Below are 18,428 nucleotides of genomic sequence, written 5' to 3'. Positions count from 1 at the left end.
ACCTGGGAGGAGGTGACCAAAAAGCCCACTGCCCACACTCCCGGCGCTGGCAGGGAGCAGAGCTTCTTTGTCATGACAGTGCTTTTTGCCAAGCGCTTTGCGTATGGTGACACCATGACTGAAGGCCATGGCTGAGAGGATCGGGAACTCAGGCATAGCCAGGAAGAAGCAGGAAAATAACAGCAGGAGACACAAAGGATTGTTCTGTTGGCAAGGAATCTTGGGGACAGCATCTGGGGGACGATGGTGGTGACACAGCAGATCTCCAAGAAGGAAAGCCTGACAGGAAGAAATGCACAAGGATCTGCAGGGAATTGCCTGATTTGAATGCCCAGGGAGCTTGTTAGTGTTAATAACAACTCCAAGCTGAGATCTTTGTGTGCGTCCTTGGGATGGGGAAAATTACCGGGTGGAAGCTGCTGCTGTGTTTGCCCAAGGCAGCCAGGCAAAGGTGAGACACCCACTAAGCTGAGCATCGTGCTGGAGCATTTGCGTTCGCTTTATTCTTGACATCGTGAACTCCCTGTGCCATGGCAGCACTTGGAGGACCTAGAGGTGTCACTTGGCCTTCCTAAAAGTCATGAAGAGCTCAGCATCCTTGGCAAGAGGAGAAGCAGCCTGAGGTGGCCTGGATGGGAATCGGTCCCCTCTGGGAAGGCGTTGCGGGACAATGCCGGCAGGCCTTTTCAGACAGGCCAGGGGACGCCACGGTACCCGCAAGGCTCTGACCCCGTGCTGGGCAAGCACGAGCGCGTGGTGGGAAACACGCTGCGCCCCGCTGCCTTGCACAGACCCTCTCAGGCTCCCCGTGCAGCGCGGCCCAAGCGCGGCTGTTTGCTGCCTCGGAGCACCGATGCGCAGCAGCCCTCGAGGAGGAGAGGTGCTGAGCCCGGGCAGCGACTGCAAGGGGCACCCGCTGATCCCGGTGCCGGTGCCGGTGCCGCAGGCGGTGGCGGGAAGCGCCCGCGGCCGGGCGGGCCGAGGCGGCAGCGCCCCCTGGCGGGCCCGGCCGGGGCTGTCCCCCCGCCCCCGACACACACGCCCGGCCCCGGCCGCCGAGGTTCGTGCCCGGCCGCAGCCCCGGCTCCGAGCCCCGTGTCTCCCACGGCGCAGTAATACACCGCCGCGTCCCTGCGCCGGGGCCGGGCGAGCCACAGGGCGCTGGACCGGCGGTCTGCCGCCACCGACATCCGCCCCGGAGGGTCCTGCACCTCTCTGGACCCTTTGTGACCGCTCGTGATGAATGCGGGGCCTCGGCCCGGGAGCTGGCGGTACCAGTAGATTAAGTCTGTTGTCAATATGCTGGGGTGTGAGCAGCTGATGGCGATGCCGGTGTCCTCGGTGGTCTCTGCCGACGGCTCCTGCTGCACCTGGGCTCTGCCCACAGCCACTGCCGAGGAGAAAAAGAAGGGGGAATCCTCAAAACCTGCTTTGTGCCCTGCCCCGCCTGCCGTTCGCCATGGCAAATCCCAGCCAGGAACGTTCGGGCATGGGGGGGGGAGAAGAGTTTCCAGAGGATGTCTACAGGTGCATTAACGGAGGTGTCCGTTAACGGCTGGCAGACATACGAACGCGAGAGTGACAGGTGGAGTCACTGGAGAAAAACAGGGACAAAGGGAAGGAGCCCGAGGGGAAGCAGCAGCGGGGAAGGAGCCCGAGGGGAAGCAGCAGCGGGGAAGCAGCAGCGGGGAAGGAGCCCGAGGGGAAGCAGCAGCGGGGAAGCAGCAGCGGGGAAGGAGCCCGAGGGGAAGCAGCAGCGGGGAAGGAGCGGCTGCAGGCGCTCCGCGGCAGAAGGCGGAGGGAAGGAGGCAGCGGGCAGGGCTGGACAGCGAGAGCACGGCGAGTTTCCGCAGGGAAGGCGGGATGGCAGCAGAGGGAGGGAGGGACGCGAGCCCGGCGCGGCGGCAGGGCTCCGTGCAGAAGCCCGAGGGGACGGCAGCCCCGCGGGGGCCCCCGCAGGCCGAGCCCCGGCCCGCCCCCCGCCGCCAGCCCCGCGCACCCAGCAGCAGCGCGGCCAGCCCCGCCAGCCCTGCGCCCCGGCCCCGCCGCATGCCGCCGCTCCGCCGCCCGCGCCTCGCTGCCCCGCGCCAGCCCCGGCTCTGGGCGGCGGCCGCGGCGCCTCCTCTCCGCCGCCTCCTCTGCTCCGCGCCGCCGCCAGCTCCGCCCCGGGGCTGAGCCCGGCGCCGGCGCCGCTCGGGGGCTCGCCGCAGCCTGGGGCAGCAGCGGGGCCTCGGCCCGGGAGATGGAGCAGCTTCCGGAGCTGCCTCCCCGCTCCGGGGCTGGAAGCGGCAGCCCCCGCTGCCCTGCGGGTGCCGGGGAGCAGCCTCAGAGCCTGCCTTCTGCTGCCTCTGCAGCCCACTTGGGTCATAGAGAAGGTGTGCGAGAAGATGCCGCTCCAGCTGTTGCCCAGCAGTGCTGAGAAAAGGGGAGCAATCGCCTCTCGGCCTCTTGGCAATGCTTTGTCTGAGGCGGCCGAGGATTCCCTTGGAACTCCTTGGCGCAGGGGCACAGTACTGGCTCATGGCCAGCTTGGTGTCTACCAGAAGCCTAGTTTGTTCTCTGCACAGGACTGCTTTCTATGGGTGACCCCGGGCTGCCCTGGTGCGTGGTGCTGTTCTTCCAAGGACGGGAGTTTTTCCCTTTCCCTTGTTGAACTGCATGAGGTTCCCATCAGCCCATTTCTCCAGCCTGGTGTGGTCCCTGTGGCCAGTGGCCAGACCCTCTGGAACAGCAGCCACTCCTCCCAGGTTGGGGTGCTCTGCAACCCTGCTGCGGGCACGCTCTGTTCCATCATAGAGATCATTAGAGAAGGGGCTGAACAGGGCCCACTATTGATCCATGGAACACCCACTACTCAGTGGCCTGTGACTCAGTTTTGCGCCACTGACCGGCCCCCCCTGGGCCTGGACATTCAGAGAGTTTTCAATCCACCTCACTGTCTGCTCATGCAGCGCTCTATGTCAATGGCTTCTTTAATGAGGACGGCATCAAAGGCCTTGCTCAAGTGGAGCCAGATGAGATCCACTGCTCTCCCATCATCTCCCAAGCCAGCCTCTTCATCGCAGAAGCTTACCAGCTTGGTCAGGCGTGAGTTCCCTTTGGTGAAGCCATACTGACTACTCATGGTGGCTTTCTCATCGCTATCATGCCTGCATTAATCAGGCTTTCTGGGATTACCTGCTCCATCCCCTTCACAGAGACTGAGGTGAGGCTGAAAAGCCTGTGGTTCCTTGGATTCTCCTTCTTTTTTCTTGAATGAAGGAGCAACATTGGCTTTCCTCCAGTGCTCAGGCACGTCTTCCAGTCACCGTGGTCATTTGAAGATACTCGTGAGTGACCTGGCAATGACATGAGCCAGCTCCCTCAGCTCTTGCGGTGCATGCTGTCAGAGCCCACGGACAGTTTCTATGTGCAGTTTGCTTCAGTATTCCCTGACCTGATCTCCTTCTGCCAAGGGCAGGTCTCCCTTACTCCCGACTTTCCCCAGGTCTGCAATTGGGATTCCTGAAGGCCAGTCTTGCTAGTAAGGAGTGAGGCAAAAGCGGCCTTCAGCACCTCAGTTTTTCCCCTATTCTGTGCCACCAGGGCCCTCATCTCATTGAGCATGCTCCTTCATTTGCCGTATTCTTCCTTTTGTTACCCATGCCCTTAGAGGAGCCCTTCTTGCCTTTGACATCCCTCCCTCGACTGACTTCCAGCTGGGCTTTCTCTTCCTTAACCTCATTGGAGGTTGTCTCTGTACGCCTCCCAGGTTACTTGTTGTGGCTTCCACCTTCCGTATGCTTCCTTTTTGTGTTTGAATTCCACCAGGAGCTCCTTGTTCATCCATGTAGGCCTCCTGGCGTTCTTTCCAGACTTCTTCCTTGTTGGGATGGGCTGCTCTTGAGCCCGGAGAATGCAATTCTTGACTAGGACCCAGCTTTCTTGGGCCCCTGTTGCCTCTAGGGCCTTATCCCAGGGGACTCTTCTGAGTACATCTTTGAAGCAGCCAAAGATTCAGCCTCCCCTTCCCTTTCAGGCTGAGGAAGACACAGCCAGCTCCTCCCAAGTCAGTGACAATCAGACCCTGTATCCTGGCATCTCTGCTCAGGAGCAGCCCCTTGGCCTCAGAGCATGTCCTGCAGATGGGCAGCCCAACCACGGCTGTCCCTCAGTGAGGATCCTGGTGCTGCTGGCGTGCCTGAGCTGTCAGCAGCTCTCAGGCCTATGAGGAATGCTATTCCTCATGGTTTCGGTAGCGTAGTGCTGCAAAAGGAAGCTCAGTGAGAAGATGGCTCCAAAGGAAGCAGGAGTGGGGCTGGAGTGAGGAAAAGCATTTACAAGAGCCCAAGACATTCTCCTCCTCCTCCTCCCACCTGTCCCCATAATGATGGGCCATGGCCTGCACCCAAGGGCAAGGATAGCAAGGGCAGGTGACCTGTACACCCTCTATGCCAGAAACAGTTCCCTGCACAGCACGGCAGTTGCACGCATGGGCAGGGCTAAGGCGACTCACAGGCTGACGCTGAAATCAGCCTGGCCAGGCCACAGACGACGGCACCCAGTGCCCAAGCCCCCACAGCTGCTCTGTGCTGCCTGGCCTTCCCCCAGGCAGGAAGCAGCTTTCCCCCAGGCCAGCTCTTCTCCTGGAGGACATGTTGCCCACCTCTGCCTGCTGGTCTGCTCCCCCATTCAGCTCTTGGATAGACTTGTACAGCATGGTCCCGCTGCAGAAGAGATGAGGCAGGGCTGAGGGCAGCACACAAGGTAGGGCATAAGAAAGGCTCCAGGGACGGACAGAGCACACTGAGAAGAGACTTCCTCAGGCTCCCAACACACAGCAGCCGGAGGGTTTTCCAAAATCCTTGTCATCATGTCGTTCCAGGAAGGAGCATTGCCACGTGGCATGTCACTTATGTACCTTTCCTCTTACCTTGAGCTCTGACCTGTGAGGGACGCATCCTCGAGCAGCTGCTCTAAGAGACAGGCCTGCAGGAATACCTGAAGAAGCAACGTGCCGCAGGGAAACCAGAAAGCAAAGAGCAGCAGCAAGGCACCAATGCAGAAACTGCGCTGATCTCCTGCATTGCCTGTCACCTCAGCAGAGCCATTGGGCAGAATACTCACGTAAGCCACAGCGAAGGCACGGGGACCTCAGATTCTTTCACCGCCTTCTGCTGCCTCTCAGGCCACTGACACCGGCCCTCCCTGGAAGAGGGTCTTGGCCTGCAGAGCTCTGGGTGGACGGGGGAAGGAGCGCTGCCCGGGGACACCTGAGGGCCCCTTCCCCCAAGCTCAGCCTTGCACAGGCACGTCCCCTCCCTCCCCTGGCTCGTCGCACAGCCGGAGCATCTCCCTGTGCCAGGGTGTCTTGCACAGCAGCGAGGTGCACGGCACTGGCCGAGACCTCGACTTGCGCTGGCTGCAGGACGCTCTATTTCCCTGTGGTGTTCAGCAACGTGGTGAAATGGCCGCTCTGCCTGGGACTACCCGCTGCCTGCTACGAGACGTGCTGTGGGGCTTAGCCTTTCTTCTGCTGGTACCAGAGCAGACGAGGAATCGTACCATCAGTCAAAGCCAAGGCTTACCCAGCGGTTGCCTCAGGAAGTCAACGATGACGAGATACGCAAGGACCATGCTGAGATGGATCGTCCTGCATGTGTGAGAGCGACTCAAAGACCGCCCGCGTCCCCACCGGGAGCTCTGAGAGAGCAGAGCTGCCAGAAACGACTCTGCCAGGGGAACCCAGAACGAGAAAGGGAGGAGAGAATTCTTGTTCTTAGCATGCCTGAAATGCCTGTGCTGTGCTCCTGCCTCCTCCAGCAGTGGCACCTGTTGCTCCTGCACTCAGCAGCTTCTGCCTTGCCAGGGTGGAGGGGCGACAGGCCTGCAGCTGGGGACCAACCTCTCTGACACATCCCCCCATGCAATGTCGTGGGAGTCTCTCCTTCCCTGATGCCTGTGTCCTCTCTCTCACAGCACAAGGCCTTGGTGGGGTTGGCCTGTCCTAGCGCCTTCACGGTGCCTAGCGCCAAGCTCCTGTCAGCACAGCCCAAGGCTGCAGCTCTTACAAACATCATCTTCAACACCCCCAAGCCCTGCAGACACCAACTGTCCCACTCAGCCCCACAGGCACTGTGGACTTTCTCCTTCTATCCAAAAGAAGATCGGTACTCGAGGAAGCAACACATGAAGCTTTGTTCCCCGCTGCTCAACCCCTCTTATAAATCAGCTTCTGCCAAGCTCACCCAACACCACACAGCCTTTCCCGATGACCGTAACCCTGCCAATTTCCCTTTCCTCCAAACCAGCTGGATCTCCAGCTGTCCTCCCCTTACTTCCAGTCCCATCAAACAAACCTGCCAAACTGTTTCTGCTCTTCCCATAGCATGATGTAGGTTGGACAGGGCCGGTCAGGGCTGTGTCCAGACGAGTCTTGAAAACGTCCAAGGCCAGAGCCTGCACAACATTTATGGACAGTGCATTCCAGTCCTTGAGCTTTTTCAGGGTCAAAAAGAACTGGAAAATAAGGTTCTCACACGTCAGTAGAATTCCGCAGGTTTCAAACTGTGTCTGTGGCCTCTCGGCCTACCGGCACCGTGCACTTGAAGAAGAGCCTGGCTTCATCTTCTCCACGTGCTCAGAGCACGTAGCTGTAGACACCCATAAGGTCTCCCTTTGAGCCTTCTTTTGCTAAGGCCTCGTTCCCTCAGGCTCTGAGTGCATCATGTCCTCAAGCTCCCTGCCTGCCTTGGGGCCTCCCGCTGGACTCCCTCCAACACGCCTGTACCTTGCCTGCACACCGAGGAGCCCCAGCCTGAACGCAGGAGCCCAGGCATGGTCTCAGGAGTGCCAAAGAGAGGAGAAGGATGACTTCCCTGCCTGTGCTGGCTCCGCTTTCGCTGGCATCTCAGAGCGCAGTAGGTGTGCTTTGCCACAAGGGCACACTGCTGACTCACCTGCAGCCACTGGCCACCAGGCATCCCCTGCCTCCCCAGCTGCCTGACCTCCAACCTGTGTCTACAGCACGGTCCCAGCGCCCTCCAGAAGCTGAAAGGTGCCTCTCCCCGGAGGAAGTGCTCGATCATGGCTCAGGCCTTTGGAGAACAATCCTCTTCTGGTGTGTCCTACCTGCATGGTCGCTTCTGGTGGAACTGCAGCGTAAATTCCTTCTGCCTGTGATCTGTCAAGCCAGAAAGGTATTTCAGCATTGCCTGGCTCCGTGTCCGCCGTATCTATCCGTTTGTCAGCTTTGGCACTGGGCTCATGCTCCACCTCGCTTTCTATAAGCTGCCAAAGGCTGATCCATGCATCTGAACAGGGTGAGATTGCAGGCTCAGGGTTCAGCCAACCCCCAGGTGCAAGGCAAGGAGGGGAATTGCTCAGGAATTGGCTGCAGTGCTGGGGGAACATACCTAGAATTCCCTTTACCTGTAAATCTCATCCCTTCGGGTGGGGAGAAGTGTCTCTTGGCAGCCACCACAGCCTCATATCCTATTTCCTCCATGAAAATCCCGACGTCTTGACAAAAGTGTACAAGTGGAAGGATGGAAATCCCTACATCCCTGTCCTCCACCGAGAGGGGATTATGAGTGTGTCACTGTGGAACTGCTCCCTCTGCAAGGGCAGGGGCTGGTCCCAGACCCCTGAGGAGATCACCAAGGTCAGGCGGGAGCTGCTACCACTGAGGGATTTAATGTTTCTTTTCCTTTCTTTTCCTGGTACCATGGGAATTCTTTGGGTGGCTGCAGCAAAGGGGATGTTCTCCAGCTTTACATTATCCTCCACACATAGGCTTGAGATGTGGACAGGCTCGATATCTGGAAGGGCCTTGAAAACGTCCACTCTGCGGTGCTTTCTTGAGCGCTTCTCATCATCAAAGAGCCTGGATCCAGACGCAGCTGCACAAGTCACACAGGCCTGTGCCTCACAGCAGTACAGGCTGGGGAGGCAGAGGCCCAGCCTCACCACAGCCCCCAGGTGCTGCTGCTGAGTAGGCTGAGCTCAGAGCTCCAGGCAAGCAGTGGCAGGGAGGGATGTGCCCCTCACAGCACCGCCCATGTTTCTATGCGCTGCTGCGTGCTGTGGGCACCACTGTGGGCTCAGTGCACAGAAATAGGCAGCGCTGTCCTGGAGCTCAGCATCCCGCACATGCAGAACCACCTGGGAGGTCTCCACAGACAGTGAAGACGAGAACCTCCCTGAATCCACCTGCGGTTTCCATTTGTACACTCCCTGCAGCAGCATCTGAGGGGACTGCGTCTGGCGCTGCTGGTACCAGAAGATGTAGGGATTGGTAAAACTGGTGGAGAAATTGCAGTGCAGAGCTGTGCTGTGTCCTCTCTGGATGGTCATTTCTGCAGGGAACTGGAGCACAGAGTCCTTTTGGGCATGACCTGTAAAGCCAGAAATATCTTTCAGCCTTGCTTGCCTGTGCACCAGTCCATCTGTCACTTCCTGGGCTTGCTCACTGTCCCCGCTCTCCATCTCACTTTTCCCAGGCTCTGAGATGCTGAGCTGCTTGTCCCTGCACCCTTCTTTCTGCAGCTGCTTGCCACTCCTCACCGCCCAGATCATCCTGCTTTCCAGCAGTGCGCACATGTCTTTCCAGCCACTCTTTCTCTCCGTATCTGCCTCTGAGCTATGTTAACTGCTGCTGTCTCCTTCAGCAGCGGCAGCCATGAGCTGTCCTTCTCCCACCTCTGACTGTATCTTCTTGCTAGCGAAGCTCCTCCATATGACACACCACGTCCTCTGCCCTTGCCCTGTCCCTGTACAGCATTTCAGCTCTCCTTGACTCTAGTTAGCCTTCTCTGTTTGTCCCCCGAGGTTTAGAGACAGCCCTGCAGAGGCTGGTAACCTTTTCTCCAGCACACCTAGGAGAGAAGCTCCTAGATGCCACACAGCTCCGTTCCCCAGCGTCTTCCCTCTTTCAGGCTTGGACTGTATTAGCAGCACACTCAAGAATGCTCGGTACCTGCAAATGCAGGGTAAAGTCTTGTCCTTCCTCTTATGCTCGTTACTCCTGACATCTCCCACATTATTTGCCATACCCACCTGCAGCCCCGGCTCTCCCTACAGAAACACTCCCTGATCCCCCAGGCCGTCAGGACTGACACCTCCGTGCTTCCACCACCAGCTGCGCAAACTCTTGCCTCATTCACCCCAGCCTGGAAGTGGCATCTCACCAAAGGCTGCCAGTCCCGCCAGGGCTGCCAGCACAATCAGGGCCATGTCACGCTCTCCCTTCACGGGGTGTGCAGGCACCTGCCAGCCGGAGGGACCTGATGCTTGCAACTTCACCTCTTCCTCTGCCTCTGCCCGATCAAAGAGGCCTCCAAACCACAGCCCAGAGGGCGGAGCAAAACTCTCTCCCTGCTGCTCCAGGCAGGCCTCGTTGCACCTGTCCCCCAGCCTCTACCACCAGAATGTTCTCCAGAGCCTCGTGGTGTAGGTACCGTCCATCAGAGGGAATGGCATCCCTGGTGATCTTCTCCTGGCATCGGACCCAGGTGTCGCACACTCTCCCTTCCCCTCTGGCCGTGGAGCAGGAACCTGAAGAGAAACATCTCTGTAAAGAGCATCTGCTGCAGAAACCAGCCGCACAGGGACAGGCACGCTCCCGCACTCTGGCAGGGGGAGGACACTGCCACACAGCTCTCCGTTGTACAGGCAGTCCCCCTGTGTCCCTTCACCTGCCCACATTAGCCACAGGCGCCAGGTGCTTGTCCCACCCTGGGCCCCAGAACCGCTATCCCCAGGCAAGCCAAAGGGCTGCTCGGTTTTACTGCCTCCTGCTCCTGGAGCAGGGCTCCTCTGCCACTTCTCACCCAGGGCCCTTGGCTCACACAGCTGGCAGGGACTGCAGAAAACAGCTGGCGAGCGCAGCAGCCCCCATTCACAACCCCGCTCCCACAAGGCCTTCAGGGTCCTGCTGCTCAGCCGAGGCCGTGGCAGAAGGACGGTGGGCTGCCCTCTGCTCTCCAATGTCTGCAAACCTGCCAGGGGCTCCTGGTAATGCACTGTAGCTGCCACCACAGTCCCCAGCTGAGGCAGGACGAAGGGCTGAACCTTTCCCCTCTGCCTCTCAAGCCTGTGCACATGAACTTTCACAGCTGTGTCAGCTCCTGCAGCCGCACCAGCCTCGCTGGGGACTGGCTGGGACCAGGAGCCAACTTTGACATCTAGATGAACATGCCAACCAAATGTTTTATATATATATATATATATATATATATGTATTTAGTATCCAATCATTGGTAAAATATGCATGATCATTAGTGAAAGATGTAGCTTAGATAGAATATAATCATTTGCAAAGATGGAGTGCATCCTTCCTTGCTTGGAGGCAGGTGGTCAAGGCTGTGAAACCAGATATATGGCCTTCTATGGAAACCGGTGGTTAAAATCAAGTAGGTAAGGGAGGCTCCCTTGGTTCCTCCTGGTAGCCCTGGCCAGGCTTTGGTGGGATCTGAGAGGAGAGTGAAACCAGATGTCTCTGCATTTGAAATCAGGTGATCTTGTTTATTCAACACTATAAGAGCTGGACCCTCTGACAGTGACTTTGGAGACCTCACCTACGAGTGGATGCCCTGTGTAGGACCTCCCAAATGCCGGGACAGGCTCTCCAAATCCTCACTGTAACCAGGGCTCCCAGCAGCTGTGGACCCGGATGACGGTAAAGTATTAAGGCAATTGGTGATGTATCTTTCTTAACCGCTGTAGCCTGTCATAGGCAGCAGTGATTAGGTGCATTGCCTTGTTTTATTCTTGCTGTATCCTTTCACTTACTACTTGTTTCACTTCCTATTCTATTTTTTAAAATGTAAGTAAAGATAAACTCACTTCTTTAACTAGGGGTCTCTTTTCGTTGTACTGACCCGGTCTATGGCAAAACACCTCTCTGCAGGAGGCCTTCCCACAGCAGCAGGAGCAGGCTGGAAGTGGACTGTGAAGCCGGGGCAGCCAGTTTGTAATTGTGTGCCTGAGCCAACGTTACAAAGGTACCAGCAAGAAACCACTTCTCCTTGTGGATTCAAAGCAATGGCTTGCCCCCAGGCTGTCTCAGTTGTGACTTTCTGTTCTAACAGGGCCTGGCTATGTTAGTGGGGTGGAAGAGATCCCCAGCCCCTGCCTGCTGAGCAGCAGCAATGCCCGGCTCATGTGGCAGGAGGACCTCTGCTGCCTGCCTCCCTGTGCAGACCCAAGAGGAGTCGCTCCTCACCAAGGACCACGACTGAAGGGCAATGTTTTATCAGGGCATTTCACTTGCATGTCTGAAATCCTTTTTCCCTAGCTGTGCTACAAGGAACCATCACCTGCAGCAGCACAGCTGCACTTCCTAACCCAACCACAGTAAACCTTGTAACAAGCTGGAGTTCCTTCTTAATGAGGATAGCACCTGCAATGGTCCTTGTAGAAGAGGGAGGGATGGCATTTCTCCATACAGACGAGTAAGCCATTTGGCCACAGCACCGCCAAGGCGCTGCTCCTGGCCCTTGGCATGCCCCCTGGTTTGCCTGCCCAACCGAGGAGATCTTGGACATGGAGGAAACGGGTACAGAATCCATGCAGGTTTTACAGTCCAAACTAAGGGCGCTGCTGCCAGAGGTTCTGGGGTTTTTTGATGGTGATTTAAACCACCTACTGATGGAGCTGTCGCTGTTCTTTACACCTCTCTTACTCCCCTGCTGATTGCCTTGATTTATACCCTGAGAACTCAGGATGTCCCAGCTGCTACTATCTGCTGATTTGCAGTCAACTTCTGTCCAGCTTGCGGTGGTTCACAGTAGCAATGATGTCAGATCTGTTTCCAATGGAAGAAAATGCTCTAAAAGCTTGACCAACCGCAATGGAGTAATCCTTCTGTGGACGCGATCTGCACAGTGTCCTGTGCCCTGGCTGTGGCCTGCTGATGTAAGGGGGAGTTTGTGAGCATTGTGGACTGTCTGAGAAGGGCCTATATGACTGTTAATTGAAAACACTTGATTCACAGAGGTGAGGAGTGGAATGTATTTGGTTTATGGGGCAAGGTTATGGTAGCAGGGGGGCTGCCGGGGTGGCTTCTGTGAGAAGGTGCCAGTCAGTGCCACCCCGTGTTGTTCAGAGCCAGTTTCAGGTGGCTACAAGACGGACCTGCCACTGACCAAAGCTGGGCCAGTCAGTGACGGTGGTGGCGCCTCCACAATAATACATTTAAGAAGGTTGAAAAAGTGGTGCACAAGAGCATGTGGGAGAGAGGAATGAGAATATGGGAGAGAAACAACTCTGCAGGCACTGAAGTCAGCAAAGAAGGAGGAGGGGATGAGGTGCTCCAGGTTCATGTGTGGCTCATGACACAGGTTGTCCCTGATGAGCTGGTGATGCAGCTTGTCCCCCTGCAGCCCATGGAGGTTAAGGGTGGGGCAGACATCCACCTGCAGCCCATGGAGGAACCCATGCCACAGCAGGTGGATGTGCCCTGAAGGAAGCTGTGACCCCATGGAGATCCCATCATGGAGCAGGCTTCTGGCAAGATCTGTGGCCCCACGGGGGATCCACGCTGTAGCAGTTTGTGAAGAACTGCAGCCCACGGAAAGGACTCGTGTTGGAGAAGGACAGTCTCCCACGGGAGGGACCCCACACCGCAGCAGGGAAAGAGCATGAGGAGGAAGAGGCGGCAGAGGGAATGAGTTATGAACTGACTGCAGCACCCATTGCACATCCTCCTGTGTTCCTCTGGGGGAGGAAGTAGGGACGTCAGGACGGAAGGTGAGCCCAGGCATAAGGAAGTGTTGCAGGGAAGGTGTTTTAAAATTTATTCTCATTTCTCATTCTCCTACTCTGATTTGATTGGCAAGAAATTAATTTCTCCAAGCTGAGCCTGTTTGCCTGTGACACCAACTGCTGGGTCAAAATTTCCCTGTCCTTGCCACAAACCATGAGCCTTCTTATTTTTCCATCCTGGTGAGTAGTGGGAGTGATAGAGCAGAGTGGGGGAGACGTTGCAGCCAGGCAAGGTCAACCCAACCCCAACACGCCATGCTCATGCTGGCCCAGTACAGCAGTAGAAATGGTCTAACAACCTTCCTGGTGCAGAAGGGACATTGCAGCAGTAGAGCCACCTGGGAGGAGGTGACCAAAAAGCCCACTGCCCACACTCCCGGCGCTGGCAGGGAGCAGAGCTTCTTTGTCATGACAGTGCTTTTTGCCAAGCGCTTTGCGTATGGTGACACCATGACTGAAGGCCATGGCTGAGAGGATCGGGAACTCAGGCATAGCCAGGAAGAAGCAGGAAAATAACAGCAGGAGACACAAAGGATTGTTCTGTTGGCAAGGAATCTTGGGGACAGCATCTGGGGGACGATGGTGGTGACACAGCAGATCTCCAGGAAGGAAAGCCTGACAGGAAGAAATGCACAAGGATCTGCAGGGAATTGCCTGATTTGAATGCCCAGGGAGCTTGTTAGTGTTAATAACAACTCCAAGCTGAGATCTTTGTGTGCGTCCTTGGGATGGGGAAAATTACCGGGTGGAAGCTGCTGCTGTGTTTGCCCAAGGCAGCCAGGCAAAGGTGAGACACCCACTAAGCTGAGCATCGTGCTGGAGCATTTGCGTTCGCTTTATTCTTGACATCGTGAACTCCCTGTGCCATGGCAGCACTTGGAGGACCTAGAGGTGTCACTTGGCCCTCCTAAAAGTCATGAAGAGCTCAGCATCCTTGGCAAGAGGAGAAGCAGCCTGAGGTGGCCTGGATGGGAATCGGTCCCCTCTGGGAAGGCGTTGCGGGACAATGCCGGCAGGCCTTTTCAGACAGGCCAGGGGACGCCACGGTACCCGCAAGGCTCTGACCCCGTGCTGGGCAAGCACGAGCGCGTGGTGGGAAACACGCTGCGCCCCGCTGCCTTGCACAGACCCTCTCAGGCTCCCCGTGCAGCGCGGCCCAAGCGCGGCTGTTTGCTGCCTCGGAGCACCGATGCGCAGCAGCCCTCGAGGAGGAGAGGTGCTGAGCCCGGGCAGCGACTGCAAGGGGCACCCGCTGATCCCGGTGCCGGTGCCGGTGCCGCAGGCGGTGGCGGGAAGCGCCCGCGGCCGGGCGGGCCGAGGCGGCAGCGCCCCCTGGCGGGCCCGGCCGGGGCTGTCCCCCCGCCCCCGACACACACGCCCGGCCCCGGCCGCCGAGGTTCGTGCCCGGCCGCAGCCCCGGCTCCGAGCCCCGTGTCTCCCACGGCGCAGTAATACACCGCCGCGTCCCTGCGCCGGGGCCGGGCGAGCCACAGGGCGCTGGACCGGCGGTCTGCCGCCACCGACATCCGCCCCGGAGGGTCCTGCACCTCTCTGGACCCTTTGTGACCGCTCGTGATGAATGCGGGGCCTCGGCCCGGGAGCTGGCGGTACCAGTAGATTAAGTCTGTTGTCAATATGCTGGGGTGTGAGCAGCTGATGGCGATGCCGGTGTCCTCGGTGGTCTCTGCCGACGGCTCCTGCTGCACCTGGGCTCTGCCCACAGCCACTGCCGAGGAGAAAAAGAAGGGGGAATCCTCAAAACCTGCTTTGTGCCCTGCCCCGCCTGCCGTTCGCCATGGCAAATCCCAGCCAGGAACGTTCGGGCATGGGGGGGGGAGAAGAGTTTCCAGAGGATGTCTACAGGTGCATTAACGGAGGTGTCCGTTAACGGCTGGCAGACATACGAACGCGAGAGTGACAGGTGGAGTCACTGGAGAAAAACAGGGACAAAGGGAAGGAGCCCGAGGGGAAGCAGCAGCGGGGAAGGAGCCCGAGGGGAAGCAGCAGCGGGGAAGGAGCGGCTGCAGGCGCTCCGCGGCAGAAGGCGGAGGGAAGGAGGCAGCGGGCAGGGCTGGACAGCGAGAGCACGGCGAGTTTCCGCAGGGAAGGCGGGATGGCAGCAGAGGGAGGGAGGGACGCGAGCCCGGCGCGGCGGCAGGGCTCCGTGCAGAAGCCCGAGGGGACGGCAGCCCCGCGGGGGCCCCCGCAGGCCGAGCCCCGGCCCGCCCCCCGCCGCCAGCCCCGCGCACCCAGCAGCAGCGCGGCCAGCCCCGCCAGCCCTGCGCCCCGGCCCCGCCGCATGCCGCCGCTCCGCCGCCCGCGCCTCGCTGCCCCGCGCCAGCCCCGGCTCTGGGCGGCGGCCGCGGCGCCTCCTCTCCGCCGCCTCCTCTGCTCCGCGCCGCCGCCAGCTCCGCCCCGGGGCTGAGCCCGGCGCCGGCGCCGCTCGGGGGCTCGCCGCAGCCTGGGGCAGCAGCGGGGCCTCGGCCCGGGAGATGGAGCAGCTTCCGGAGCTGCCTCCCCGCTCCGGGGCTGGAAGCGGCAGCCCCCGCTGCCCTGCGGGTGCCGGGGAGCAGCCTCAGAGCCTGCCTTCTGCTGCCTCTGCAGCCCACTTGGGTCATAGAGAAGGTGTGCGAGAAGATGCCGCTCCAGCTGTTGCCCAGCAGTGCTGAGAAAAGGGGAGCAATCGCCTCTCTTGGCCTCTTGGCAATGCTTTGTCTGAGGCGGCCGAGGATTCCCTTGGAACTCCTTGGCGCAGGGGCACAGTACTGGCTCATGGCCAGCTTGGTGTCTACCAGAAGCCTAGTTTGTTCTCTGCACAGGACTGCTTTCTATGGGTGACCCCGGGCTGCCCTGGTGCGTGGTGCTGTTCTTCCAAGGACAGGAGTTTTTCCCTTTCCCTTGTTTCCCTTGTTTCCCGCCCGCGTCCCCACCGGGAGCTCTGAGAGAGCAGAGCTGCAGGAAATGACTCTGCCAGGGGAACCCAGAACGAGAAAGGGAGGAGAGAATTCTTGTTCTTAGCATGCCTGAAATGCCTGTGCTGTGCTCCTGCCTCCTCCAGCAGTGGCACCTGTTGCTCCTGCACTCAGCAGCTTCTGCCTTGCCAGGGTGGAGGGGCAACAGGCCTGCAGCTGGGGACCAACCTCTCTGACACATCCCCCCATGCAATGTCGTGGGAGTCTCTCCTTCCCTGATGCCTGTGTCCTCTCTCTCACAGCACAAGGCCTTGGTGGGGTTGGCCTGTCCTAGCGCCTTCACGGTGCCTAGCGCCAAGCTCCTGTCAGCACAGCCCAAGGCTGCAGCTCTTACAAACATCATCTTCAACACCCCCAAGCCCTGCAGACACCAACTGTCCCACTCAGCCCCACAGGCACTGTGGACTTTCTCCTTCTATCCAAAAGAAGATCGGTACTCGAGGAAGCAACACAGGAAGCTTTGTGCCCCGCTGCTCAACCCCTCTTATAAATCAGCTTCTGCCAAGCTCACCCAACACCACGCAGCCTTTCCCGATGGCCGTAACCCTGCCAATTTCCCTTTCCTCCAAACCAGCTGGATCTCCAGCTGTCCTCCCCTTACTTCCAGTCCCATCAAACAAACCTGCCAAACTGTTTCTGCTCTTCCCATAGCATGATGTAGGTTGGACAGGGCCGGTCAGGGCTGTGTCCAGACGAGTCTTGAAAACGTCCAAGGCCAGAGCCTGCACAACATTTATGGACAGTGCATTCCAGTCCTTGAGCTTTTTCAGGGTCAAAAAGAACTGGAAAATAAGGTTCTCACACGTCAGTAGAATTCCGCAGGTTCCAAACTGTGTGGCCTCTCGGCCTACCGGCACCGTGCACTTGAAGAAGAGCCTGGCTTCATCTTCTCCACGTGCTCAGAGCACGTAGCTGTAGACACCCATAAGGTCTCCCTTTGAGCCTTCTTTTGCTAAGGCCTCGTTCCCTCAGGCTCTGAGTGCATCATGCCCTCAAGCTCCCTGCCTGCCTTGGGGCCTCCCGCTGGACTCCCTCCAACACGCCTGTACCTTGCCTGCACACCGAGGAGCCCCAGCCTGAACGCAGGAGCCCAGGCATGGTCTCAGGAGTGCCAAAGAGAGGAGAAGGATGACTTCCCTGCCTGTGCTGGCTCCGCTTTCGCTGGCATCTCAGAGCGCAGTAGGTGTGCTTTGCCACAAGGGCACACTGCTGACTCACCTGCAGCCACTGGCCACCAGGCATCCCCTGCCTCCCCAGCTGCCTGACCTCCAACCTGTGTCTACAGCACGGTCCCAGCGCCCTCCAGAAGCTGAAAGGTGCCTCTCCCCGGAGGAAGTGCTCGATCATGGCTCAGGCCTTTGGAGAACAATCCTCTTCTGGTGTGTCCTACCTGCATGGTCGCTTCTGGTGGAACTGCAGCGTAAATTCCTTCTGCCTGTGATCTGTCAAGCCAGAAAGGTATTTCAGCATTGCCTGGCTCCGTGTCCACCGTATCTATCCGTTTGTCAGCTTTGGCACTGGGCTCATGCTCCACCTCGCTTTCTATAAGCTGCCAAAGGCTGATCCATGCATCTGAACAGGGTGAGATTGCAGGCTCAGGGTTCAGCCAACCCCTAGGTGCAAGTAAAGGAGGGGAATTGCTCAGGAATTGGCTGCAGTGCTGGGGGAACATACCTAGAATTCCCTTTACCTGTAAATCTCATCCCTTCGGGTGGGGAGAAGTGTCTCTTGGCAGCCACCACAGTCTCATATCCTATTTCCTCCATGAAAATCCCGACGTCTTGACAAAAGTGTACAAGTGGAAGGATGGAAATCCCTACATCCCTGTCCTCCACCGAGAGGGGATTATGAGTGTTTCACTGTGGAACGGCTCCCTCTGCAAGGGCAGGGGCTGGTCCCAGACCCCTGAGGAGATCACCAAGGTCAGGCGGGAGCTGCTACCACTGAGGGATTTAATGTTTCTTTTCCTTTCTTTTCCTGGTACCATGGGAATTCTTTGGGTGGCTGCAGCAAAGGGGATGTTCTCCAGCTTTACATTATCCTCCACACATAGGCTTGAGATGTGGACAGGCTCCATATCTGGAAGGGCCTTGAAAACGTCCACTCTGCGGTGCTTTCTTGAGCACTTCTCATCATCAAAGAGCCTGGATCCAGACGCAGCTGCACAAGTCACACAGGCCTGTGCCTCACAGCAGTACAGGCTGGGGAGGCAGAGGCCCAGCCTCACCACAGCCCCCAGGTGCTGCTGCTGAGTAGGCTGAGCTCAGAGCTCCAGGCAAGCAGTGGCAGGGAGGGATGTGCCCCTCACAGCACCGCCCATGTTTCTATGCGCTGCTGCGTGCTGTGGGCACCACTGTGGGCTCAGTGCACAGAAATAGGCAGCGCTGTCCTGGAGCTCAGCATCCCGCACATGCAGAACCACCTGGGAGGTCTCCACAGACAGTGAAGACGAGAACCTCCCTGAATCCACCTGCGGTTTCCATTTGTGCACTCCCTGCAGCAGCATCTGAGGGGACTGCGTCTGGCGCTGCTGGTACCAGAAGATGTAGGGATTGGCAGAACTGGTGGAGAAATTGCAGCGCAGAGCTGTGCTGTGTCCTCTCTGGATGGTCATTTCTGTGGGGAACTGGAGCACAGAGTCCTTTTGGGCATGACCTGTAAAGCCAGAAACTTCTTTCAGCCTTGCTTGCCTGTGCACCAGTCCATCTGTCA

General features: G+C 58.4%; 2 protein-coding genes across 2 annotated transcripts; both read right to left on the bottom strand.

Annotated features, from left to right (window-relative positions):
- Positions 1-562: 562 nt before the first annotated feature.
- Positions 563-2,262, bottom strand: LOC129735942 (collagen alpha-1(I) chain-like). The gene is made up of 2 exons (XM_055708683.1): positions 2,000-2,262; positions 563-1,390 (listed from the first exon to the last, which is right to left on the bottom strand). The coding sequence occupies exons 1-2, from the start codon at positions 2,049-2,051 to the stop codon at positions 798-800; spliced, it is 645 nt and encodes a 214-aa protein (XP_055564658.1). The 5' UTR covers positions 2,052-2,262; the 3' UTR covers positions 563-797.
- An 11,370-nt stretch (positions 2,263-13,632) lies between these two features.
- LOC129735945 (collagen alpha-1(I) chain-like) lies at positions 13,633-15,364 on the bottom strand. The gene is made up of 2 exons (XM_055708702.1): positions 14,994-15,364; positions 13,633-14,470 (listed from the first exon to the last, which is right to left on the bottom strand). The coding sequence occupies exons 1-2, from the start codon at positions 15,043-15,045 to the stop codon at positions 13,878-13,880; spliced, it is 645 nt and encodes a 214-aa protein (XP_055564677.1). The 5' UTR covers positions 15,046-15,364; the 3' UTR covers positions 13,633-13,877.
- Between the last annotated feature and the right edge of the window lie 3,064 nt (positions 15,365-18,428).

This window comes from Falco cherrug, chromosome 4, assembly GCF_023634085.1.
Source record: "Falco cherrug isolate bFalChe1 chromosome 4, bFalChe1.pri, whole genome shotgun sequence".
NCBI lineage: Eukaryota > Metazoa > Chordata > Aves > Falconiformes > Falconidae > Falco > Falco cherrug.
Note: the sequence above shows the minus strand (reverse complement) of the source record. Positions and strands in the feature narration are given on the sequence as shown.